The following is a 25040-nucleotide window of genomic DNA, read 5'->3' as shown; positions in this document are numbered from 1 at the left end:
CCCAGTGTGGGTGGGTGTGGGGGGACAGGGAGGCAGGCTTCCTGGGTCTCCTGTGAGGATAAACAGCAGGCTTTGAGGCCTTGGAAAATCCCGCCTGGGATTCCAGACCCTGCCGGCGTCACTGCCTTTTGACTATTGTCCCCTTCGGAAATGGGCCCAGCCCCCGGCCAGCAGGGACAGAGCTACCATTGTGTGGCCCCACCAGGCTCAATGCCCCCTTGTTAGCCCTCCCAACCCCTAGCAAGACTTAGAGGCCAGTTCTTCCAGTTGCTGAGTGGAAAGAAAGGCCTGCCTCCAGGCTCCAGCCCTTGGGTGGGGCAGAGCAGGGCAGGGCAGGGTGGGACTGGTAGATCAGCGCCCAACTCCCATACTCCTGCCCCATGTATCCCAAGTACCAGCATCCTGGAAAGGAATTGCCATCAACGAACCTTCTTTTATTTTGGAGGCTGTAGACTGGGAGGCCAAATGGTCAAGTAGTTTGGCCACACCCAACTCAACTACTAAGCCAAGTGACCTTGGGAAAGTCATTTCCTTCCTCTGAAGTGGATTCTCCTTTATTGGAAAGACAATAGCTAATATTTATTGGGCGTTTACTATGTGCCAGGCTCCATTTGAAACACTTTATGTATATCCACTCTTGTGATTCTTTTTAGCAATTTTATGAACTAGCTACATTTTTTCCTTCACTTAGAGATTAAAAACACTGAGACACAGAAAGATTAAGTAATCTGCCCAATATTGCACAGCTAGTAAGAGTTGGAGGCAAAATTTTCCTTCCTTCCTTCCTTCCCTTGCTTTTTTCTTTTCTTCCTTTCTTCTCTTCTCTTTCACCTTGTGATGCTGGGGATGGAATCCAGGGCCTCCCTCATGCTAAGCACACACCTTACCATGAGCTACACTCCCAGTCCTGGAGCCAAGACTTAAATCCAGATAGCCTGGCTCCAGAGTCCTTGCTTTACCCATGCCACTGTGGATCCCGCCTGTGAGGTGGGTCTAATCCTGCTTTCCTCATTGTGGTCGCATACCATATAAAATGGACCTGGCTGGTGGTGGACAAAATACTTGACGTCTATCATGGTGGGGCTTACGAGGATCTAGGGACCAAGATTCTCCTTTGCCCCACCCTTCTCCTTCCACCAAGCACCAGGTACTGTAGAACTTTACCTTCCCCGGGGGCTTCCCTGTCCCCACATCTGTCTGTGCTAAAGGTACAAGGAAGAAAGTGACCTGAGGTGAGAATAACCCAGGTTTTGCAGCAAGCTCTGCTCCTGGCCAGAGCACTATCATCAAACCCAGCTCCCTACTAACAGATAGGGAAAGTGAGGCACACGGAGGAAAATGTCTTCTCTGATAGTAGTGGGCACGTGGAGGCTGCAGGAGGAGTCCATCTCCTCACTGCCCCTGCCAGGTGTTGGAGCTGCTAACAAACCTTCCTTGGGCCTGGTAGTGGGCCAGGGTACGAGCTTGAAAGTCCATAGTACTGTGGGGGGGCCACCATGCCCAGGCTGGTCTTCCAACCCAGTCACTTGTATAACCTTCAGAAGGCCTCAGGCTATTGTGCTTCCAGAAGTGAGGACCTGTGGCTGAGACCCCAGGAGAAGTCTTCACTGTTCCAGAGCAGAGCCCCAGGTTTCCAGGGGCCGTGGAGACGGAGACTCAGTGGTGAGGAATAGGAACCTTGCCTTCCAGGCTCCTACCAGGTCCAAGAAGGAAACGAGGCCTGATAGGCACTAAGCACAGTGAAGGGGGCTGGGCCCTGCCTTAGGCCTTAGGCTGTTGTTAATCTAGATTCATGTTTCTCAAAAGGGTGGCCCTCAACCACCTGTGTCATAAGCATTCACTGTGCTTGTGTAAAAGTACAGATTTAAAAGCCCTACCCAGCACCAACTCTTGAGTGTCTAGGAAAACAACCCAAGAATCACTTTTTTTTTTTTCCAGTACTGGGGTTGGAACCCAGGGTTTTGCACATGCCAGGACACTGAGCTACACCCCAGCCTGGGCATCTGCATTGAAGCCAGCTAAGCAACTGATAAGCTGGGAGCTGAAGAACCTACGTGGGCACTTGGGCACAGGTAGAGACCCCGGAACAATCTTCTTACCAAGAAGGCTAGAGCTCCAACTATGTGGATCCTGTTGCTGGGCTGGCAGGGGTGGGGAGATGGGGAGAATGTTGAGACTGGTATGAAACGAAACTTCCACTGAGTAACATCAGCTACTAGCATTTCAGACTCACCATACCCAGTCCCATGCCAAGCGCTACGCTGACATCCTCCTCTAAATCCTGAAAGCCACACGCTGCTGCATCTGTCTCTTCCTGTTTTACAAACGTGGAAAACAATAATCAGAGAGGGCTAGGGTATAGTTCAGTGGCACAGCACTTGCAGAGTATGTATGACTGTCCTGAGACATGAAGCCAGATCTATGGCTATGGTCACTGCTCTGATCCTTAGACTAGTTGCCATTCAAGGTGAGTGCCATCAACCAATAAGAAAGACTAGTGGAGTTTTCCCACTTGTCACATGTCATAGCTGGGCATGGTGGTACATGTCTATAATCCCAGCACGTGGGGGGAGCTGAGGCAGGAGGATTTCAAGCTCAAGAACAGCCTGGGATACATAGAGAGACCCTGTCTCAAAGATAAAAGGAAAAAAATCCCAGTGCTTTACCTAAACAACCACATGAACCAGGTGTCATCACAATCTGCCTTCTACCAATGAGTAAACTGAGGCAGGTTAGCTCTTGCTGGTAACATATAAGGTTTGTTCAGTCACCTGCCTCTTAGGTGATTATGGTGGAGTGTGTAGTAGATGTCAGAAAAAGACCATCCCAATTTCTGCTACATGTCTATTTTTTATTCAATATATTAAATATATTAATCAGAAAAGTCAACATACTATAAATCCAGGAAAAATACACAAATATAAATGTCAGAATCTGTCATTTGCTTTCTTCTCCGAGTGACAGTTTATGTACATGTGGAAGGAGGGTGGGAAGAGACAGCAAGTTAAAGGAGGCTGGAAAGGCTTGCCCAGGCTGGCGGGGGCCCCATCCCTTCCTCCCAACCCCCACCTCAACCTCTTCCTTCCTGTATTTACAGCAGCATTCAGCTTATTTACAGCAGGGCACATGTGTTAAAAACGGTTTATCTTACAAAAAACATGAAGGCCAGGACTTGGCTAGGGGCGAAAAGACAAAATAGTTGGGTCACCCCCGTGAATGCATTCCCTCCCGCAGAACTTGAACTCCCTGCCAACCTCCTGGAGTAGGTGAGGAGGTGGGTCAGTCTTACAGTTCAAGCCCAGACTGGGAGGTGCTCTGGGGGTCCGTGGGCTGTGAGTAAAGGCACATGGGGTGGCGTAAGAGCATACAAACGTGTGTACGTGTGGTCAGAGCTGGGGTCAGAAGGGCAGTGTGTCCATAAAGATTTTGTCGACGATTGGTGGAGGGGGCACCAAATCCTCCAGCTTGAGGTAGAAGATACGCTGTAGGCCCTGGGTGCACAGGGTCCGCAGCTCAGGGAGTTTGCCCAGCAGACGTGACAAGCAGCTGGCTGGCTGGGGCTCACCCGCCACAGCCGCCATGTGCTCCTTCAGGCAGCTGGCAATGCGGTTCTGCAGCTCTTCCACCCGCCTTGGCTCCTGCAAGCCATGCCGGTCTGTGGAGAAGGTGCAGAATTAGCCTCTCAGATGAGGACCAACGCCCAGGAGACCCAGCCCGCCCTAGGCCTCTACACCTGTGGCCACTGACCGCTCCTCTCATTCCTCTGGCACTGTGCACAAGTCTGTTTCACAGAAGCCATTTTCAAGTCTCATCAGCAGTCTGTGGGAGGGACTGACCCATCGCACTCCTACTCCAGGGAGAGACAGGCTGATGCCCAGAGAGCTTGAATAATTTGCCCAAGCTCCTGAGGTTTGCTCAGGAGTTCTTTCAGACTGTTCTGAAAAGCCCTGGAGTCTAGCAGGAGTGTCTTAGGGCTACCTCCAGGGGGCTGGTCTCTCTTCAGCCATGGCTCCTCTGGTTTTGTTCTATACAGATGGGTTCCCTGTCAAATTGATGTGAAAAAAAGGTACGAGGGCAGAAAACTTAAGAGCTCTGAAAACTTTGCCACTTAACGCCAGAAACCAGTCCTCCTGACATATGAACTGAAGTCCACAACAGGAACAGCTGTAGGAAGTCAGTGGTGACTGCCTCCAGCAGAGACAGTGATGGGAGGCGGCACAAGGTGGGCTTCTAGGGTGCTGGTTATGTAAATGCAGCTTGTGAAAATGTGTACACTTCTCTGCATGTGGTGTAACTGACAAGAAGATTTTAAAAACAAGCCAAAACCCCATGCCAGATACCCAACACCTGTGGTCGTATCTTGGGTCATTCAAAGGCTGGCTTTGTTGGCCTTTGGAGTCAGATGCAGTCAAGCCCCTCTCCAATTCCCACTTTGCAGGTGAGTATGAGCACAGAGCAACTTAAAGGCCCAGAAGTACTAATTGCCAGTCTACACAATGTCCTAGGACACTTCTCTTCTGAGGAGGGCTCCCCAGTACCCACATTCTTGGGAGCAGCTTGGTACTGGCCACTCACCAGTAATGAGGACAAGAGCAGAGAGGCAGGCAAAGGCAGGGACATCAACAACCAAGCTATGCAGGGACCGCGAAAAGGCCAGGATACTGTCGATCCAGTCACCAAAGCCACGAGCACACTGTAGCCGGTGCAGCACCAGGCCTGAGCAGAAGATGAGCTTTCCCTCACCTGGCTTAGACCTGGTGGGAGAGGTGCAGAGAGTGGTCAGGGTTCAGGGCAGCTCTCGGGCAGGAGGAGTAGAGAAGGGGCTAGAAGGATGGTGGGCAGCTTACCGGTAGGCCAGGCGGAGAATGAAGAGCTCTAGGAAGGCTGACTCCAGCAGCAGGTCCTGGTCACCTGGGGACAGCTCAGCAAAGCCAGGGATCTTCTCTGCCCACTTGCGGATAACATCCAGGGAACCCGAGAGCAGGTCATAGAACTGCTGTACATCACCAGCATCTTCCTTCCCAAAGCGGGGCAGCACAAGTTCCTGGAACTGGAGGTGGGTCCAGGGGGTGAGCACCACAGAAAAGACCTCAGATGTTAGATCCAGGAGTACAGAGAGGCCCAGAATTGGGCCCGTGTGTTGGCTTGTCAATTCTACACATCAGCCCAGGGAGTGGCTGCTGGAGAAAGCCCTGCTCCCTCCCCAACACACATACACAGGAGGTGCATTTCCTCTTTTTCTGATGGGGTGCCTTTCCTAACATGCACAAAGGCACTGTGTGTGCTTGCAGCACCTTCCCCGGAGTAGGGGCAGGGTGGGCTGGGACCTCACCTTGGAGTAGTCCAGTTTGGCAGTGCTGGGCCCTGAGTCCAGGTGTGCCCGGACAAGGGAAGTGAGGAGATTGGCAGGCGAGGCATCTGGAGACTGCTTGGGTTTTGAAGGTAGCCGGCCCCTCCGCCCCTTTAGGCTGTCTGTCCGGACAACTGCAGAGAGAAATAGGTAGGGGTGAGGAAGAAAGGGATCTGAGGAGGAAGAGACCTTCAGCCCATGCTGTGTACACTTTTGCTGAGGAGCCAGGACCTAGAGCCCCAAAACCCAAGACAACCTACAACAACCTCCCCTAAACCCCTCACCATCCAGGCAGGCAAGAAGCTGCATCCTGCCCCCTGGGCCCAGGAGTCCCAGGTGAGAAAGGAAGTGAGGAGCAAATGCACCCTTCCTGTGGGCTTCTAGGTCAGATGCCAAAGGACCCTGCCCCACCCCATCAGGCTGCCTCTGCCCCACTGGGCCCCATCCCGCCACCCACCTTCCTTCACCATGCCCACAGCCAGGCACTTCTGGAAGCGGCAGAACTGGCAGCGGTTCCGCCGCCTCTTGTCCACAGGGCAGTCCTTGTTTGCCAGGCAGATGTACTTGGCGCTTTTCTGCACTGTGCGCTGGGGGGGAGCAACACGGAACAGGCTGTCAGAGGGTGGGGTAGGGAGGGGGAAGCCCAGGGGAGGGGACCTTCCAGATCCTGCTGCCGACGCAAACAAAAGCGCTCTCTGTTCATAGCTATTTTTCTAACATTTGGGTGGCAGGGGAGGGAAAGATTGGGGGGGGTGACTCTTGGAGACATTGATGGCAGTTTCTGCCTAAGGAGGAAGACCCCAGGACCCAAGACTAGGGACTAGGACTTCCTGGCTATCTAGACACCTGACTTTTAAGTACCTGGGTCCATATGTGTGACTGCCTCTTTCCTGGGCCAGACAGGAAAGAACTGAGGGGCTGGGGGTGGGGATGGGAAGCAAAGCAAGTACCCAGCACAGGGACAAACACACAGCCTGTTCCTGAGTCCACCCCCAGCCCTCAAGAACCAAACCCCTGTCCGGATCCTTTCATCTTGTGCCAGGAACACGAGTGCCTGGGGCCCCTTCCCACCAGGACCTTGGAGGGGGGCAGTGCAGGACAGACGCTGCCCACTAGAATGTTCCCTCCTGGGCACCACATCCTCAGTCCCTATCTCACTCTTCCTTCCATTCTATGAAGTTCAATAGACCCCACAGGTTATGGTGAACAAAAGATCCCAACTCCTGTATCAGTGGGTCCCTGGGAAGGTGGCCCACCAGGAAGGCCTGTCCCATTCCCTTGGGACAGAACTAACTGGCAGGAGAACCCAAGGGAAGGGTTCAGACTCCCAAGGGATGAGACCAGTCCACCCCCACTTCCAACACAATGCCGCATCCACGGGAGCTTAATACCTTGAAGAAGCCCTTGCAGCCCTCACAGGTACGGACTCCGTAATGCTGGCACGAAGCGTTGTCCCCACATACTGCACAGCGGCCCTCACTGCCACCTGTAGCGCCACTCCGGGCCTTGGCTGAGGTTACAGGTGCATCCAGCATCCCAGAGCTGTCAAGGTGTGGGGATGTGGGTGCCAAGCCTGGGAAGGCTGCTGGCATGGAGTAGTTCTCTCCCTCCCCAAGCTGGTGGGCGGCCTGCGATGGGAACAACTTCAGGGAGCTTTGGGCCAAACTAGGGTTGGGACCAGAGGGGGGACTGAAGGAAAAGAAGGCTGGCGGCTGTGGGAGCCCAGAAGCCTTGGGCAGCTGCTCTGTCCATGCCCGGAGGCCTTCATAAGTCTGGCTGGGGGAGAAGTGGCTGAAGGAGCCATCCCAGGGAGAGAGCTGGGGTGGCTGGAAGCTGGGTGTGGATGGTGACGGGGCTGAGCAGGGACTGCCATAGTAGTCAGAGCCACTGGAGGACAGGGTCTCATCAAGTGGGCCGCTCAGGGTGCCAGGGTAGCAGCCGTACACCTGGAAGTCCTCCAGTTTGAAGGAAGCAGAGGCGGGAGAGGTGGCTGAGGACGAAGATGTGGAGGAGGCTGAGGAGGAGGTCGAGGAGCATGGCTGGGCTGTCCCTGGCAGGTGGTAGAGGAAGGTGTCAAACTCTCCAGTATAGCCGTCCATGAAGGTGCTGAAGCTGGGCAGGGCAGTTGGTGCAATGGGGGCTGCCTCAGGGCTGGCCAGGTCCATGGTGGGCTTGCTGAGCTCAGGAGTCAGGGGATCACTTGCCAGGTGGTCACGCGGTCCTGGGCTTGGTGCCGGTGTCCCATATTGGGCTTGGATACAGGGCATCTCTAGAGAGAGAGGAGACCCAAGGGAAGGGAGGAGAGAAGTCAATGAAAGAAGCCTGAAACCTGGTCTCAAAGGATAGGCCCAGGACAGCCAGGTGGCAGGCCTAGAGATGGGACAGAGGCACCAGAGCCACAGAACGTAGGAATCCTGACCCCTAGTCCAAGCTCTATGTGTCCTAAAGCCCAGGACAGCAGCCCAACCTAAGTGGGCTCAGTCAGAAGCCCAGCCACACCCCAGGGGGCCTGGGAACCCCAGGGAAGGCAGCCAGCCAGCATCTCTCTGCTGGAACAGGGGGAAGCTGTGTTCCTCCAGCCCTGCCCTCCCCACCAGAGAAGGCATGGGTGGGACTGGAGAGGGTGGGTGGAAGAGGCAGCCTGGAGAGCCTCAGCCCAGCCCCCAGGAGCAGATTCCTTGTTTCTCCAACCAGGCACTTCCTGGGAATATTCCCAGGCACACCCCAGCCTCTGCATACCCCTTCTTCACCTCCCCCCACAGTGCCTGGGGAGATAGACATCCTGGAAATGCAAGAGGAGTGGGGAGTGAAAGCCCAGCTGCCTAAGAAGGTGGCTAAGCTGTGATATAGTGGTGCCCCACATCCCCCCCCCACCCTACATGCTGTGCAAAGGCAGCAGATCCCACGCGTACCCCTGTTCTGCCATCTGGGGCTGGGTACCCACTCTGTACTGCCTGGGATGCTTCCAGAAGCAAAACAGAAGGGAACCCAGGCCTCTTCAATGTCCCCAGCTACTCAGGAGATCAGGTGACCTAGCTCCAAACCTTTAAATACCATATATTACAGGGAGGCTGGGGGCAGAGGGGAGTGGTGGAGGCAGAAGGCCAAGAGACCATCTCTCTGGACATCCAGGAGAATGGGCAGTTCTTCAGTGGAATTCCTCTGCTACACTTGGTTATTTTTATGAGTAGAACTCTTGGAGTCCAGCAGAGGACATGAGGTCGTTATTCAGGATGAAAGAGCCAGCTGGTTGGTAGGTGCATGGGAGATATCCTGCCCCTGCCTGGGTCCCTCCACTGAAGTACTATCTGTGCATCAAGAGCTCAGACAAAGGGGGTTACACATCCCTCATGCTGAGGCACCTGAAGGCCGCATCACTCAGGAAGACCCTTAAATTCACAGACTAGTCAAAAATCTTGCTGAAGAGGACCCAGTCCCTCCCTGATTCCAGGTCTGTGGCCTCAACAGTCCAGGAGGTAAACCACACAAGAAACCAAGGTGGAGCACAGTGTACCATAACCAAGGGGTGCAGTGATGGGGCAAAGGCTGTCACCACCTCCTGGCCAAGAGCTTCTGGTCCCAGCCTTTCTCCTACCTCCCAGGGGTTCCAGTCAGGATAGTCCCACCCCTGGCCTGACATACTACCAACCCAGACAACAAAGCCCCTCAAAACTCCGGCCCCACCTGCCCAGTGGCACTGTTCACAGGAATACAATACCCTACAGGAGATGGAGTGGCCACGTCTGCCAGAAGCAGGACAGCCTGGGCAGGGATGGGTTGGGGGTGGAGGAAGAAAGGCAGCAGCCACGCAAGACTGGGCATTCATTCCAGCCTTATTCAAATCCTGTTTCTCCACTTGGACGTCCCACATCCGGATCAGCCTCCACCCACTCCCCCACCCCTTCATACAGGTACTCAGCAACACAGATATGGACCTGCAGCTAGCCTGGGGGTGGGTAGTTCCAGGGAAGGAGGAAACAGGTGGGGTTAAAGGAGGGAGTGGGAGAATCCGGCATTAGGCAAAGGTCCTGGCAACAATGTGGTTTGCACCTGTTATCCTGAACAAGCTTCAGGCTGCACCTTACCTGAAAGATTCCTCTCTCTCTCTCTCTCTCTCTCTCTCTCTCTCTCTCTCTCTCTCACACACGGGATCCAAGCCACACACACACACACACACACACACACACACACACACACACACACACACACACACACACACACACACACACACACACGATCCAAGCCACAGCTATAACAATCCTGCCTGTGCTTTCAGATCCCATGACCCTGACCCTAAGAAAACTTATTCCCACACCCAGCAAGCAGTCCTCCACAATTCCACCGCCAACCTAACCATATTCCTTCGGTAATCCTGAGATCTTCTCATACAATTCAGGCAGAAAGTACAGTAGGGAATCCCCAGCCTCAGCCTCTACAGCGTAAGTAAACAACTGGGACAGGGGGAGCAGAGCTGACATAGTTTGGGAAGGAGACCCTTGTGGAAATACAATCCTAGTTAGAGTTGGGTGGATTCCAGCAGCTCCTTCTCCCATACTGTACTGGGACCCCCAACAGCACCCTAGTCCAGAGCAACGTGTGCCCATTCGGGCACCCTAGGAGAAGGAACTAATGCCAGCCATCTGTTGGACAAGTCCCCACTATGGACGCCAACCCCAACCCCCTGTGGCTTCCACCTTGCAGACACTTCACACACACACCCATCAATCCTCAACCCCGCGTCCAGTAGATTCCTCTCGGATGTAGGTCTTCATCCCGCTCCAACCGCTACCCTTCAACACCAGCTTACACACCCCTCCACACACCCCTCCTGCCAGCCGACCCTACATCTCTTCTGTTAGTACATATACCCGTTCCTTCATGCACCGCCCCTAAAAGCAGATGCATGCTCCCCGCGGGGACACCTACCCGGCCGACTCCAGTTCCCCCTCCTCGGGACCAGCGCCCGAGTCGCAGCCTGGTCCCGCGTGCACTCAGCAGCTTTTCTCTCGCACTCCCCCAAGTTTCGCAGCCTCTGCCACTGGGGCTCCCCGGGCGAGCCAGACCCTCCTCTTAAGCGCTCCGTGACGCACGGAGAGGGGCGGGGGCGCCACTGACGCACGCGGCCCGGCGAGCTTTGGCCATACAAGGGCGCGGGGGGCGGCGCGGTTCCGGCGGGAGGCGGCCAGAGGGAGGCGCGGGGACGGGGAGCCCGAGGGGGCGGGGCGAGGAGGGGGGGCCTGGAATGTCTGCGCGCATGACGCACGCGGGGTTCCATTGACGCAGGGAGCGCGGATTGTTTGATCTATAAATAGTTCCCTCTCGCCCTCAGCGCGGGCTAAAAATAGCAGCTCTAAGACCCACTAGGCTCCCTGTGCCGGACCCAGGACCCAGTCCCGGGCCTCAGGGTCCGAAATAACTAGGCCTGGAGGCCAGAGTCCGAGGAGGAGGCACTCTAGAGCCGCGCCCTCAGGGCTTCCCCCGGACCGTGATGCTCTCGATCGCCCGCTGGCAGGTCCCGGGAGCTACCCGCGCCGGGTCCCTCCGGCTCTCCCCGACCCCGCCCAGCCTTTGCCCTCTCCTAGCCCTCCTGGAGGCCTGGGGTGTCGCCCTCTGCCGCTACTGGGCGTCCAAGACAGACTGAGAGCTGGAACTAGCAACTCGGGACACTGGGGAACCTGCACCCCCACCTCAACCATGAGCACGGCTGGTGTGCCTGACGCGCCTTCCCCAGTAGGATCTCAGTCGGAGATGTTGCCCCAGGGACGGCAGCTAGAGCCCTCGCTTATTTCCTTCCCCCCTCCCCCGGCAGTGGGCAATCTGGCCTTCCCGAGGGCAGGGGTTTGCCAGGCCTACACTGGGCCAATGGGCTCCCGCTGATCTTGGTTTCTCACCAGTAACCTCCCGAGCACCCTAGTTGGGAAATTACCGAATTTTAGAACTGGGTGGGGCCTGAGAAATTTTCAAACTCGTGCCAATTCTTCCCCTTTTTATAAATAAACAAGCTCAGAGAAATAATGGCACTTGCTCAAAGTCACACAGGGAGATGGTGATATCCTGGGGTAGAACCCAGGACCACGGACTGCATCTCCAAGGGCTCTTTTCATGCCCTCCTGCCAATACCCTGGCCCACAATCAGGGAGCACCTGCCCTCCACCCCACCTTCAGCAGTGGTGGTGAGAGCAGCTCTGACCAGTTACCACCTGCCCCGTAGAGCAGGGAAGGGCCTGCCAAAGTTGAATCAGGGAACAGACCAGGCTGCAGCCACCTGCAGCCTTCCCTGGTCTGGCTGTCACCCCTCCCAGCCCCAAGCTTGGGGAACACTAATTGGCAAGGTAGGAGAGGAAAAAAGAAAGGCTACCACTGGCGAGGAGACCAGGGGGCCCCCCACCTATTCCTCTTTTCCTCTGCAAGTCAGCGCTTTACTGAGCTGCTGCTTCCACCCAGACTGCTCTCATCTCATCTGGTCACCCCATGGTACTTCCCTCTGCCTCTGAGCACTATGGGCTTTGGGCTTCCACTTTCACCTCCTCTCACAAGCTTCCCACACCCTGTCTCCAGCCCCCACTTCTGCACAAGTCCCATAAGCACCTCAAACATCATCCATTCCAGATAAAATTGACCCATCTCTGAGCCCTTTGCCTGCCACCCCATCTCTGCACTGGATGCCCCATACACAACCTTTTTTTTTTTTTTTTTTTTTTTGCAATATTGGAGTTTGAACTCAGGGCCTACACCTTGAGCCGGTCCACCAGCCCTCCTTTGTGTGTGTGTGTGTGTGTGTGTGTGTGTGTGTTGGGTATTTTCAAGATACAATCTCTTGAACTATTTGCCCAGGCTGGCTTTGAACCTTGATCCTCCTGATCTCTGCCTCCTGAGTAGCTTGGATTATAGGCATGAGCCACCAGCTCCTGGCTCAGCCAAAGTTTTTCTTCTTGGATTTTTTTTTTTTTTTTTTGCACAAGATTTTGCTTAGAGTTTTGTGGAAAAGGATGCCACAATTTAAATAAAGGTTGAAAACCACTACTATAATTCAGGTCCTCCCAGTTTGAAGATTAGAACCAAAGGGTTCCAAGAAGAGTGGCACCTTTGCTCTAGAACACACAAAGTCTGGCCCAGCTGTGTCACATCTGACTCCCCCACCAGCCTGCACCTAGCCCTGGATGCCTTCCTCTACCCAGCCTTCCTCAAACAATAACAATTTTAATATGTCAGCAAAATCAGCCAAGTCAGGCTCTTTCTCCATTCAGAAAAACAGGTGGGTTAGCACGGCTTAACCAGTGTGTGCAGAAGCCCAGCCATAGCTGGGCCTTAGCCTTGAGGGGTAAGCCCACCTTGAGCTCTAGTATCCTCCTCTATCCTTACTATTCTACCTCTGAGTAAAGTGACCATCCTGTGGGGTAGGCCCATCCATGAGTCCCAGGATGATCCCATGTGGTAAGGAGCTAAGTCCCTGGTCTAAATCTCGGCATTCCATCCCAGCCCTGGGTCTGCAACCCACACCCACTTCCCAAGCGGCTGCAGTCTTATCTGAAGCCAGAGGGTGAGAAACTACAGCTGTACCTGGCTAGACTTCTGGAGGTGGGGGCTTCTTGGAGGTCTGAACATAGCACACTCTAAAAGTAAGTCCTAGGCTATGGTGTGGCTCAAGTGGTAGAGCACCTGTCTGGCAAATGCAAGGCCCTGAGTTCAAACCCCAGTACCAAATAAAATAAAGCAAAAAACAAGTAAGTCCTGTAAATAAGGAGAAAAAAGCAGAGGCTGTCCGTGTGAACACAGCTGGGGTCACACATGAAGGTACCAGAGTAGAGCACCTAGCCTACCACAGAGGCAAAGGCAAAGGGGATCCCAAGGCTTCGTCCCTGCTGGTCAAAGGCCCCCAAGGGAGGATGGCCTGGGGCTCTGTGGGGTGGAGTCCAGCTAAGGTGCAACTCTGAGGCAAGGTGTAACTGATGCAAATTTGGGAGGTCTAAAGCAAAAGCTAGTGCCCCAACTGGACAGAGACCTCCAATGAACCTCCAAGTCCAGCCTTCGAGAACAAAACCAGAATGAACAACTCACTGGAGGTGGGGGAGGAGGAAGGAGCAGGTAACAATGGGAGAGGTATCCAAAACTAGAAACAAGGATCTGAAAGGAAGGACAGACCATGGTGACACAGAAAGGGCAGGGAGAGAAGATGACATGTTGGAGATACAAGCCAGCACCACCCAGTCGGGTCCCACACCATGGCCCAACCTACAAATCTGCCTCACCACCCAGCCTAAAGTAAGGTCGTTGAGCTGATCCTTCCCTCTGCCAACCTCTGCACATGCTACCTCACCCAAGGGCACACTGTTCCTCTTCCCTGCACTGGAATCCTGCCAATCCCCCCAAGGACTTCATCCACTCTGCTGCCCTTCTGAGCCAGTCCAACTCTCAATAATACAAACTTTCAGACTGGAGGAATGGCTCAAGTGGTAGGGTGCCTGCTTTGCAAGCATAAAGCCCTGAGTTCAAACCCCAATCTCACAAAACACACACACACCACCCACACCTTCTCACTGGGGTGGGAGAAGGTGTTTGAAATTACAATCTGCATATTATAAAGTAGTAAACACAGGCTCAAGGGCAGGTTCAAATTCAGGACCTCTAACTCCCAGTTTCAGGCTGACCCATGACTTAACTCTGACTTCCAGAGTTAATCAATAAGCTTTGATTCTTGTAAGTGCACCACAAAAGTAGGTACACAGACAGCCTGTAGCAGATGGCTCCGAAGGGCTCTTTGGTGGGACTAGAGGCATTCTAGTTCCCGATGTGGATGATGACAGCACAAGTGTGTTCCCGCTGAAGAAGTCATCAAACTACTCCTAAGATCTTACACCTATGAAGTGTTCACTTTTCCGAGGGTATGTTATACTCTCCCCACCAAAAAAAAAAAAAAAAAAAAGCTTATTTCAAAAACAGCCACACCTAACAGGAATGACATATTTATATAAATGGATGCAGATGCAGCTGGACTTGACTAAGTTCAAATTCATTCAAGTGTATGTTTCTGAAATCGGAGTGGCTGTTTTTCATTACACATGTGTTCTATCAACATATACTCAGCACAACTAGAGTTAGAAGTTAGAGTTGTCAGGCCACAATCCCTGACAGTAGAAAAGGGGTCTCCATGCTGCCATCACAGTGTTTGGGCCCAGAGTCAGGTGCCCCAACCCATCTCCTGCCCCCACCAGTGTATGAACAACATGAGGCCAAAGACACTATCTCCCTTCTTTCCAGGAGGATTTTTTTGTGTTTTTTCAACAGTAAGTCACCCAGGGCAGTCCCCAAATGGGCAGCCATGTCTACTATTGCCCCCCAGTCAAGAGAATGGGCTTAGAGCTAGGTGAAGAGATGACCAAGGGAAGCAGAATCACACAGTTCTCTCCCATGCTGCCCCTTGGGCTGGGCCCCACCTGCCCCACTTTTATCAGGCTATCCCCATCCACAGCCTCCATGCTCTCTGCAGAGGATGGGCAGAGGGAGCCAGCCTTATTTCTTCCAGGGAGCTTCCCCTCATCAGCCCCAGGGCCTACTGCCAGGCCTCATCTGGCCACTTCCTCTTCCTGCCCTGGTAGTGGGCAGGGGGATTTGTGCTGTGGGCAGGGAAGTGCTACCTGCTGCCCCAGGGGCTTCCCATGGCAGCTCTGGGAACCCAAATGAGGGGTCAGGCTCCAGCCTCTGGCTCAAATCTCCTGGACCTAGTCCAGGCCCTGACATGACCACATACGATTACTTCCCCTAAAACAGGTTTCCAAGGTCCAGGGCAGGTTAGGTACTGTGTTCCCTCTCATACCTCAGCAGGGGCAAGAGATGAAGAACTATCAGAGGCATCTCGCACCAGCAAGATGCCAGCAAGTCTGTCATGTGACCCAGCTAGTCCTCAGGCGCCTGAAGCTTCCCCATCTGCCCAACACAAACAACCTAAGCCCTGCTGGTGAGAGAATTCAGTTCACTAAGGGAGAAGCTGAACACTGAAATGAAGCACTCATTATCTGGGGTAAAACTCCAGAGACATGCAGCAGAATCCTGAAGCTGGCAGGGGACAGGCAGGGATGGACACACCAGAGTCTGAGGCCAGACTAGGGAGCTAGCAACCTACCCTCTCCAAGAATGAAACAGTAACTTCATCCCTATTTCTGTGCAGGCCTGGGGGAGAGAAAATATAAGTGTGCCCAGAGATGGGAAAATTCCAGATTCAGTATGCAGCAAGTGCTCAATTAACACTCTGGAGAAAACTGGTTAATTCAAAAGGTCAAGCTATGGCTGCAGAGGCTATCTCCAGTCCAGTTATTTCTCTACCCCACCTACTTTGCAGGCCAGAAGAAATTAACATACAGCATCAAGGAATAAGGTCAGAGCTGCTGAAGAGCAGCCAGACAGAACTGGACAGCAAAGACAAGATCAGAGTTACTCTGGGAAAGATCACCCTGCACCTCATTTGCACCCTGTCACAGCTGCCCCTCCGGCTGTCAGCAACTGCCCCACACACACCTTGGAGGGTCCCCCAGCACCTTGCAGAACATTCCCACCCACCAAATTCCCTTGCCCCTGACCAAGGTCTCCACCCAGTCTCTTCAGGGAAAACTTCAAATTCCAAAACAAAAACCCTCTGATAACAAGCCCCAGCCGGAAAGCCTGATGCACTTTCCTATTGTTAAAATATTTTTAGTGGCAGGCTCTGGATTCGTTTAGAGACTCACGTTCAGAAGGGGGAAACATTTTTTTTAAAAGCTGAGAAGGAGGAGAACACAGAGCCTCCCACGTAAGAGGCTGCCACCGATTCCGGCCAGCCCCAACCCCTGGCCCAGGTCCCAGAGAGCATGTTTGTGGCAAGCTGACTGGGGACTTGCCAGCCCTCACTCCCCACCCTGCTTCTCAGGCACCAAAAGCTGGGAAGGTGACAGGCAAAGAGAGCAAGAAAGGGGCAGAGAGTCAGCAGGAAGCCAAGCTCTCTGCCCAGCCACTAGTCTTGACCAGCTGAGGAGCATGGGACCCTACTCAGAAACCTATTCTCATGTACCCTGAATAGATGCCAAACTCACTCCCACCATCCCTCCCCTGCCTGAGCAAACGAGGGCCTCATCCAGGGTGGGTACATGGAAGAGGACATTTGAGACCCTGTCGGTAGTCTCTGAGGAAGGAGAGTGGTCACCTGTCAGTTTCCACATCTCATTCTCAGTCCAACTCCATCACCCAACTACAGCCAAGCTGTGCTCACTCTTCCAGACTATCAGCTACCTTTGCTTCCTCCTCTTCCCTCTCATCTCAAGGCCCAAAGGATTTGACATGATAGTCATAAAGAAAGAAAATCCAAAGAGCCCAGCTCCTGTGCCTCAGTGTCCCCACTCCTAAGACTCACCAGCTCTCTTCCTTAACGACCCTGGACAACAAAGGGAGAATCCAGGGTTGGTGGGGCTCTTCCCACAGCCTCAGGGAGCCCAGGAGGAGACGTGACTGCCCGGTCAGCCTGTCCTCACCGGCTGAGCAGGCTCTAGATGTGGAACTGTCTCCAAGCCAGCGTGTCCTCCTCTGTTTATATAGCAGAAACAAGAGCCGGCCTCTGGGGAATGGGGGAGCTGCCTTAGGGCCCTCTTGGCTGGGCCTGACTTTGGCCCAGGTCAGCAAGAGCCCAAAATAGTCAGCTGACGGGAGCCCCGGAGTGAGCGTGACCCTGGGCCCATGCCCAGGCCTGGCAGACAGGTGCCCACGTCACAAGACCAACAGCTCTAACGCTCATGGGGCCCTGGCTGGCAGCCCCTCGGTTGGCCTTGGCAGTATGTTCGGCATGGGAGTTCCACCTAATCGCCACCGTCACCCAGACAACGGGGTAAACACTAGGAATTCTGCCATTAGGGTTCTGCTTTACCCAGAGGGAAGGCTGGGTACTTGGGAAGCTGGGTCCGGGCTGGGGAGTAGAAGTAGGGGCAGAATGAAGGAGACACCTGGTCACTGCTCTCATCTTGACTCACGTGCTTCCCAAGTCCAGATCGCTGGCTGACCAGGGACACCTGCCCCTTCCACTTACAGTAATTCCTCCCCTGTCCCAGGCCCAAGGTTGGTGGCAGGGAGCCTGCTGCCAGCAGGAAGCCAGGTGCACACTCAGCCTAGCTCCCAGAGGACCCACTTCTCAGGGCTTCCCCTGCTTCCAGACCCAGCCTGGACACCCCATCCTCCCCACCCCAGCATCTCTCTAGGACTCTGCACCTTGTATACCAGTTCCACAAGCAGCAACAGGGTTGGGAATGGGGACGTGGGGAGAGAGGGATACTGAGCCACCCTACTTTATCTAAGATCTCCCAAACCTGAAAAACTGTGACTCAGAGATGACCCTCTGTCCCAGGGAAGGAAGAAGGGAGTCCCAGGGCCCTGTCCAGGGTGCCAGGTTGAACTCTACTTCCCTCAGCATAGTAACAAGTTCTATGGCGCTCTTAGCCTCATCAAGGTATCTTAGGTCCACAAGGAAAGGCTGTTGGAAATCCCACCCCTTGCCCACAGTCAGCTCATGTCTTCTCTGCAAGCTTCCTCAGACAAGGCAGGGTGTCCCCACCATCAGCCAGGCTCTGAGCTTGACAGGAATGCAGCAGACCTGGAACCTGGGTCTGACTCTGTACTGCCTCCCTATAGAACCTTAAGAAGTCATTTCTCCCTCTGGACCTGGCTTTCTCATTGGTGGAGGGGGAAAAGGGTTAGCTAGATGGCCTAGGGTCCCCCGGCCATGGCCACAGGTTGGGATTTTCCTTCTCAAAGATAATGGATGAATAATGGAGAGTCTGTTCCTGCCTCCCAGTTCACAGAGGCCACCTCCCCACACTACACACTCCACAGGACCTATAGGCTTGCCATGGTGACAAGGGGTGATCACTACCCTTCTGGGGTGGAAGGGGTGGTCCAGGCCTTGCCATCATGTACTCTTTGGGGGCAGTGTCTATCCCCTGGAAACAGACCACTTTCCCACCCCACTCCCAACACACACACACATCTACATGCCCCTACTATACTCACAGCCCTAAGGTACCCACCCACCACCTCAGCTTCCTGGAACCAGGCATCAGGCACGTGCTATGAGCAGCTGTCCCCTCCCGGCAACTACCTGCCCATGACACCAGAGCCCTGAGCCTCCAGTCTAACCTGCTAAGAAAATAAGGCTTCCCCGTCCCCACCCCCGCACCACCCTACCTCTAAAGAAATCAGATCTTCCCAGGCTGAGCAGCACCTCGCCTGCCACCTCTGCAGGGCTTCCCCCTCCAGTCCCCAAACCACATCCGCTTTGGGCTGCTCTGCGCCCACCTCTGCCCACCAACCCCCTCTTCTCACAGACCTTAGGTACACAAAAGACAGCAGCAGGCACTTACCACTCTGGATGGACCCAAAAGCCTTGGTCAATACTTACACCATCCCCTCAGCCTTCAGGGCCTGGCAGAAGAAGACAGGATACCAGGGAGGAGCAGGGGCTGGCCTCCATCCACTGTGCCCTGTGGAGGGAGAGTCTGTGAGTGATGAGAAACCAGCCAGCAGGGATATCCCCTGGAGACAGTACAACCAGGAAACAGGAGTGACAATAGAGGTAGGGCCAAGGCCAGGAGGGGGAAAACGGTCCCTGGCCCTCCTGGGCTAGGTATCAGAACCTGGAGCCCATGCCCCAAGGAATCAGCTCTGGGGGACACAGGGTGGCCAGGGGCTTCAGGCAGTACCTGTGCATCTCAGAGTGCCTAGAAGCACTCTGATCCCCAGCCCTGGCCTCCTGCCCCAATTCTGCTGAAGCCCTTGTTGCTCACAGCTCTCATGTGCCCACAGGGCATTTGTTTGGCAGAGGGAAGGAAGCTACTGTGAGAAAGAGTAGAACAATTCTCAATTTCTACCAGGTTCTAGGTCAGCCCCCAAAGCCCTAGAGGCTCCCCAGAAGGCAAGGGCTCCAGTACCCATCTCAGCTAGCTCATCCTCTAACGGAAGCAAGAGGGAACTCTCAGAACTTCTGTGACAGGATCCTATCTTCAAACAAGAAGGCCCAGCCTAGAGTCAAGTAGTTAAGAGCACTGATGGGCCAGTCATGAGGACACATGCCTACAATCCCAGTTACTCAGAAGGCGAAGATTAGAATAACAGTTCAAAGCTAGCAGAGGAAAAAGGTATGGAGACACCAGTTCAATACATAAGCTGGGCTTATGCCATATGCCTATCATCCCAACTAATTAGAGGCTATAGGTTGCAGGATCACTGTCCCAGGCAGGTCCTGGACAAAAGTATGACCCTATCTGAAAAAAAACTAAAGCAAAAAGTGCTGGGGGGGGGGCATGGCTCAAGTCTTAGAGCATCTGCCTAGAAAATGCAAGATCCTGAGTTTAAGCCCTAATAACGCAGAGAGAGAGAGAGAGAGAGAAATTAAAGCACTGATGGGGGGCCTCAGACTGTCTGGGTTCAAATCCTGGCTCAGCAGGATTTCCCCTGGACAATTTACACAATCTCTTTCTATCTCATTTCTACAATTTTTTTGGCAGCACTGGGATTTGAATTCAGGGCTTCATGCTTGCTAGGCAGCTGCTCTTACCATGTAAGCCACTCTGCCAGCCCTCTGCCTCTCATTTCTCACATGCAAAAATAACAAACTGTAATTAACATCTCTAAAACTAGCAACCACAGAGTTATCGTCAGGCTTAACAGGAGTTAATGTGTGTAGAGAACTTGGAACAGAGCTGGATACACTTATGTCCTCTGTAAGTGAGGACACACCAAAGCTACCCCCAGATCCTGGTTCCTCTCAAGCCACTCTGGGCACCTGGCTTCTCCTTCCAGAGCAGAACCCAGCTATGCACCTCACCCCAGCCTCTTCAGCTCTCCCCCTAATCCTGCCAAAGACTCCTCAGCCTAGGGTCCCTGAGCCCACATCTCTCTCCCTCTCCCACCCCCCTTCAGTGCTCTCCTCTCTCCTGGGCCCAGAGTGTGGGCAGGACCAGCCAAGGCCTTCACTGCTACTGGACTATACTTCAGACTGCAGGGAGGTCTGGGAAAGAGATGTAGATGTTTTCATGATGGGGGAGGTGGAAAGAGCAAGGAGGAAGAAGGCCCCAAGGGTGGGTCAGAGACTTCCTCATGCTCCTGACCTCTGCCCCAGGTACCCAGGCTCTCCCTTAGAGCTACCAGAACCCCTCACGTGCCTGTGCGGCCTGTGGGCATAAGGAGCAGGAAGTGAAGGCCACAGCGGAGGAGGAGGGAAAGGCAGGTGACTGGGACAGTTGGAGCACTTCCAGTCCTAAACAAAAGCAAGTTGAGGCTTCAAACCTGCCCCACCTAGGTACCACTTGTTTCCCAGGGTGGCTCTGCCATCCTGACATACCCCGGAAATGGACCTGGAAGCCCCTAAACCTCGCTTTTCTACCAGTCTTTGGGGTGGGGAGGAAGGGTACGGAGAGTCAAAACCACCTCTCACCATCAGGCCCGCCTGAGCATCCAGGTCTTCCCCACCTATGACCAAGAATAGGAGCCAGAGCCTGGCACCCAGTTGGTTCCCAGAAGGTGATTCATCACACTGTAGAACAGGTATCTGATCCCATCTCAGGTCTCAGATCAAAACTCCCTGCTGACAGTCACACCACCAGCATTTCCTGAGAACTACTGTTAGCTAGGCAGTGTGCCATGAGTAGCGGAAGACTCAGGGGCAAACCAAGATCCTGGGGCCCCAGGTACAATGGAGGTGGGGTGGGGGAAGGTGAACCAAGGTCAGTTACACCCAGCACTATGCAAAGGGGCACGGGACAGAGCAGGCTTGAAAGAAGGAAAAGTGGTGCCCCAAAAGGAGTGGGTGCATCAGGTGAGGTGGACTTCAGAGCCCAGCTCCTGCTCCCCCCTCCTCCTCTCATTTCCCCTCCAGTTCAGTGCTGCAGTCATGTGGGTCTTCTTTCCCTGGCCTTGGCATTGACTGTTCCCTCAGCGGGAGAGTCACTGTCCCAGATGGTCTCTCTGGTTCCTCCCCATCTATCTCACCTCTTCAAAGAGCCCCCACCCACCCCCACGTCAATCTCTTTTCACTCTTTCATAGGACTACTGCTGTTCATTTGCTCACTTATCACCAGTCTACCCAACTAGAAAACAGGGATGCTGTCTGTCTGTCTTAGCCATGCAGCCTTGGTCTCAAACCATGGTCAGCACTACTACATGGGGGAGGGGAGACCTCACACAGGCCTGCATTCGAGCGGGCAGGTGGTAGGAGGGTCAGTTAGGTTGGGAGAACATTTCAGCTAAAGAACTGTCCCACTTCCATTTCCGGGCAGATCCAACAGATAGAGGGTTCTTCCTTGAGTCACAACTTTGACTCCAAAAGCTAGAAGACCTAGATCCCAGCTAACCCCCTGCATGAACTCATCAGAGCAGAATGCGCACATGACTAGAGCACTGGACTAGTCTCCATCTAGGGCCGGGCACCAGTGGCTCACACCTGTAATCCTAGCTATTTGAAAGGCAGACAGGAGGACTGCGGTTCAAAGCCAGCCCAGGGAAATAGTTTTCAAGACCCTATCTTGAAAATACCCAACACAGAAAAAGGGGCTGGCAGAGTGACTTTAAGGGATAGAATGCCTGCCTACCAAGTGTGAGGCCCTGAGTTCAATCCCCAGTACTGCAAAAAGGAAAGAAAGAAAAAATAAAAGAAAAACTCCTATGTAGTCCTCCCTATGAAGTACCTGAATCTTTTCTTAACTAAACTCCCCCTTGGGACAAACTTGGGTGACAGATCTGCCATCCCGGTGGCCTCCTGGGTAACAGCTCTCCATATGCTCCAGCCAGAAATGAGCACATTGGTATTACTAACACCAACAGCAGCTAAAATTTGTTGAAAGCACTACTAAGCACTTAGCACCACCTTCGTATTTCAGCCTTACAATGCTAATGAGGAAGGGATTGTTATCATCATGCTCCTTTCACCAGTGAGGAAATCTAGGCCTAGTGACGTTAACAAACTTACCTGAGGTCACACAGCTAGAAACTGACAAAGTTGGGATTAGAACCCAGGAAACTAGAGCCGAGAGCCCAAGGCCAGACATCCCTCCTCCCTCCTCCTTAGACCTGTGTAGTGGAAAGTCTCCACTACACAGAGCAGTCTGACAGCCCCCACCCAAGGGGCAGGTGGGAGGCTTGGGTCCTGGTTTGCTGGCCCTTTAAGATATGCACAGGATCTGAAATCCTGAGCTGATAGTCTTACCTCCAGCACAGGCCCCAACATTTCTCCTCTGTCACATTCATCTCGTTGCTCTTGAGCCATCCCTCTGGCCCAGCACCATCATCTAGAATCTCGATTTTAAAGTATTGTATACTGTCATCCCTCTAAGCTCTGGGTCACTGCAGAGTCAGCTGGCTTCCTTTTTAAGGCACTGAGCTAAATGTTCACTTGGTGTAGGTCCAGGATCAAGCCTTTGGAGCCACCACTAGACCCAGTCCAGCACACAGAGCCCCGAGTCCGTCAGCACCCTTTGGGTACACCTGTTGGTAACTGCCTACCAAAGCCGCCCATAATACTCGCCCTAACCCAAATCAAAACTCCACTGAAACCACCTCTGCATCATCTCTCTCCTCCACCGTGTCACTTATCAGACACGGAAGCGCAAACAAGTAATGCTCCCAAGCCTAGGAGCTGTGTGTCCTGCCTTTCTTCCACACAGGAGTACCGCTCCCCCCAAGCGTAAAGCCAATGCTGCGGGAAACAAGGACCCGAGTGGCGTCCGGGCACCATGGACTCCATGACAGCATCCTCTCCAGACGTGATTGCTCCCGTCGGTCCATGAAGGGCTGCAGCGCGCCAGGCCGGTCCCCGCGGGCCGGGTCTGCTGGCAGCCCGGCTCCCGAGCTCCTGGAACCCGTTCCCGCAGCCGGCGGGGAAATGGAAGGAATTTCTCTGGCCTGGCCACGTCCAGCGCCCCTTGCGGGCCAAACCCCACCCTTGGCGGGCTAGGGAGAGAGAGCGCTGGCCGTCGCCCTCGGGGCTGACTCGGAGCCAGCGGGTCCCGCTGGGAATCCCGTCTCTCCCCGCACCCCCCATCCCGCTCCCGTTTCCAAGCAGGGCTCCCGGCGTGGCTCCGCGCCTGCCTCCCACCCCCGCCATCGCAAAGGCCCCGCGACGCCGGGATGTCTCCCCGCGCCTCCTCCCAGGCCCCCTCACCTGGCCCGGAGGGCTCAGCTCGCCTCTCCACCCCCTCTTTCCTGGGTGGCGCCGGGACCCAAGGGGAGCAGCTCCCCAACGCAGGGGTGCCCATGCCCGGGCCGGGGTCGGGGCGCCGTGCGGACCCCGCGATTGCGCCGCCGCCTTGCGCTCCTGCAGCCGCGCCGCGCGACCCGAGCCCCGGCCGGGAAGCCCCCAGCCCCGCGGTTCCGGCCGTGCCCGCGCCCGCGCCCCCCGCCCCCGCGGCCCGCGCCGCCCGCGCGCAGTCCTGGCCCCGGCGCGCCTCCCCCGGAGGGCGAGCGGGCGGGGATCGTGACGCGCGCCCATTGACGTCTCCGGAATCCCGGCGGCGGCGGCCGACGCAGCCTCATCAATGGGGCTAAAAATAGCGGCGCCCGGAATAGCGGCTAGCACCCCGCCCCGCCCCGCGCCCCCCCAGCGCACACCGGCTTCACAGCCTGTTACATAACGTGCTTGGCCACAGCCCCGGTGGGGAGCTGTTTGCAGGTGAGGGTTCTGGGGCGGCTGACTTCTAAATAAACTCACTCGGGGCTTCCCCTGCACCCAGAGGTGGAAAAAGTGAGGCCCAGAGATGCTCGGCGGCCACCCAAAGTCACACAGCAGTTAGGCTGCTTGAGAACAGACGGTCCCAGCCTCTGAGCCTGTGAGCACCCCAAGGTGACATGAAACTGTGGGCGTGTGTGACACCACAAGGTCAAGGAACCTAAGCTGCAAGGCACTGCACACTTGAGAGGGCAGCTTACAGAGAAAGATGACTTCTGGGAGACTGATATTTCTCCTGAACAGAAGCACTTCCAGAGGCAGGGGTGCAGGCAGGGGCAAATGGATTCACTGATGTGGCTGTTCCCCCAGTCCTGTGTGACTTTGTGCAACTTTCCTAATCTCTGTTAGCCTGTAAAGTGAAGATAATAATCTTGTCTGCTTTTTGTGATATCAGTAGAACTGAGCAGCTGTGGAGGAGCCTTGTACACAGTAGGCGCTCAGTTCTTACTCTTCCCTGAGTCTCACTACCCCAGTCCAAAAGAATACTGAATGTGCCCCCCACCCCACCCCATCCCCCACACCAGGCATAGTCACCAAGCACAGGCCTCCCAGGAAACCCCTGCAGGGGTCGGGGTGTTAGGGTCTCCCACCCAGCTGGGAGCTCATCCTGCCCTGAGCAAACCCTTCCCCAACAGCTCCCAGTCAGATGCGGCTGCTCAGGAAGGCCAGGCCAAGGTTGCCATTTGTGGCTGGGCTGTGTTCTGTCCTGCCAGACAGGTAAACAGGAGAGCCTGGGGAACACCCATTACCAAGGACGCTGACCTGTGCCCTCCCAGCCTGGCAAGCTGTACAGTCAACACTCTGCTAGGCCCCACGCAGTCAAGAATTCCTTCTGCATTCAGAGCCCTCCTAGTTCCAGGGGCCACATTCCTCTCCCCACCCCCTGTCTGCCCCCAGAAATCCTTCTCTGGACCTGTTCTACTGTCCTTGGGCAGCTTGGAAACCCCTTTCTCTCATTCT

The 25040-nt window shown here is 54.6% G+C and overlaps 1 protein-coding gene across 3 annotated transcripts; it reads right to left on the bottom strand.

The window, feature by feature from the left end:
• Nucleotides 1-2830: 2830 nt before the first annotated feature.
• On the bottom strand, nt 2831-23650 carry Nr4a1 (nuclear receptor subfamily 4 group A member 1). 3 transcript variants are annotated; one of them, XM_074083428.1, is made up of 8 exons: nt 23517-23650; nt 18762-18843; nt 6742-7619; nt 5808-5937; nt 5333-5484; nt 4848-5050; nt 4576-4754; nt 2831-3655 (listed from the first exon to the last, which is right to left on the bottom strand). In XM_074083428.1, exons 3-8 carry the CDS (start codon nt 7615-7617, stop codon nt 3399-3401), a joined length of 1797 nt encoding a protein of 598 aa, XP_073939529.1. In that variant the 5' UTR covers nt 7618-7619; nt 18762-18843; nt 23517-23650; the 3' UTR covers nt 2831-3398. The 3 variants fall into 3 exon arrangements, with proteins under 3 accessions (XP_073939529.1, XP_073939528.1, XP_020017993.2); XM_074083427.1 differs by lacking the exons at nt 18762-18843; nt 23517-23650 and adding an exon at nt 16731-17079; XM_020162404.2 differs by lacking the exons at nt 18762-18843; nt 23517-23650 and adding an exon at nt 10277-10433.
• Nucleotides 23651-25040: the final 1390 nt, after the last annotated feature.

Source organism: Castor canadensis, chromosome 8 (assembly GCF_047511655.1).
Source record: "Castor canadensis chromosome 8, mCasCan1.hap1v2, whole genome shotgun sequence".
Taxonomy (NCBI): domain Eukaryota; kingdom Metazoa; phylum Chordata; class Mammalia; order Rodentia; family Castoridae; genus Castor; species Castor canadensis.
Note: the sequence above shows the minus strand (reverse complement) of the source record. Positions and strands in the feature narration are given on the sequence as shown.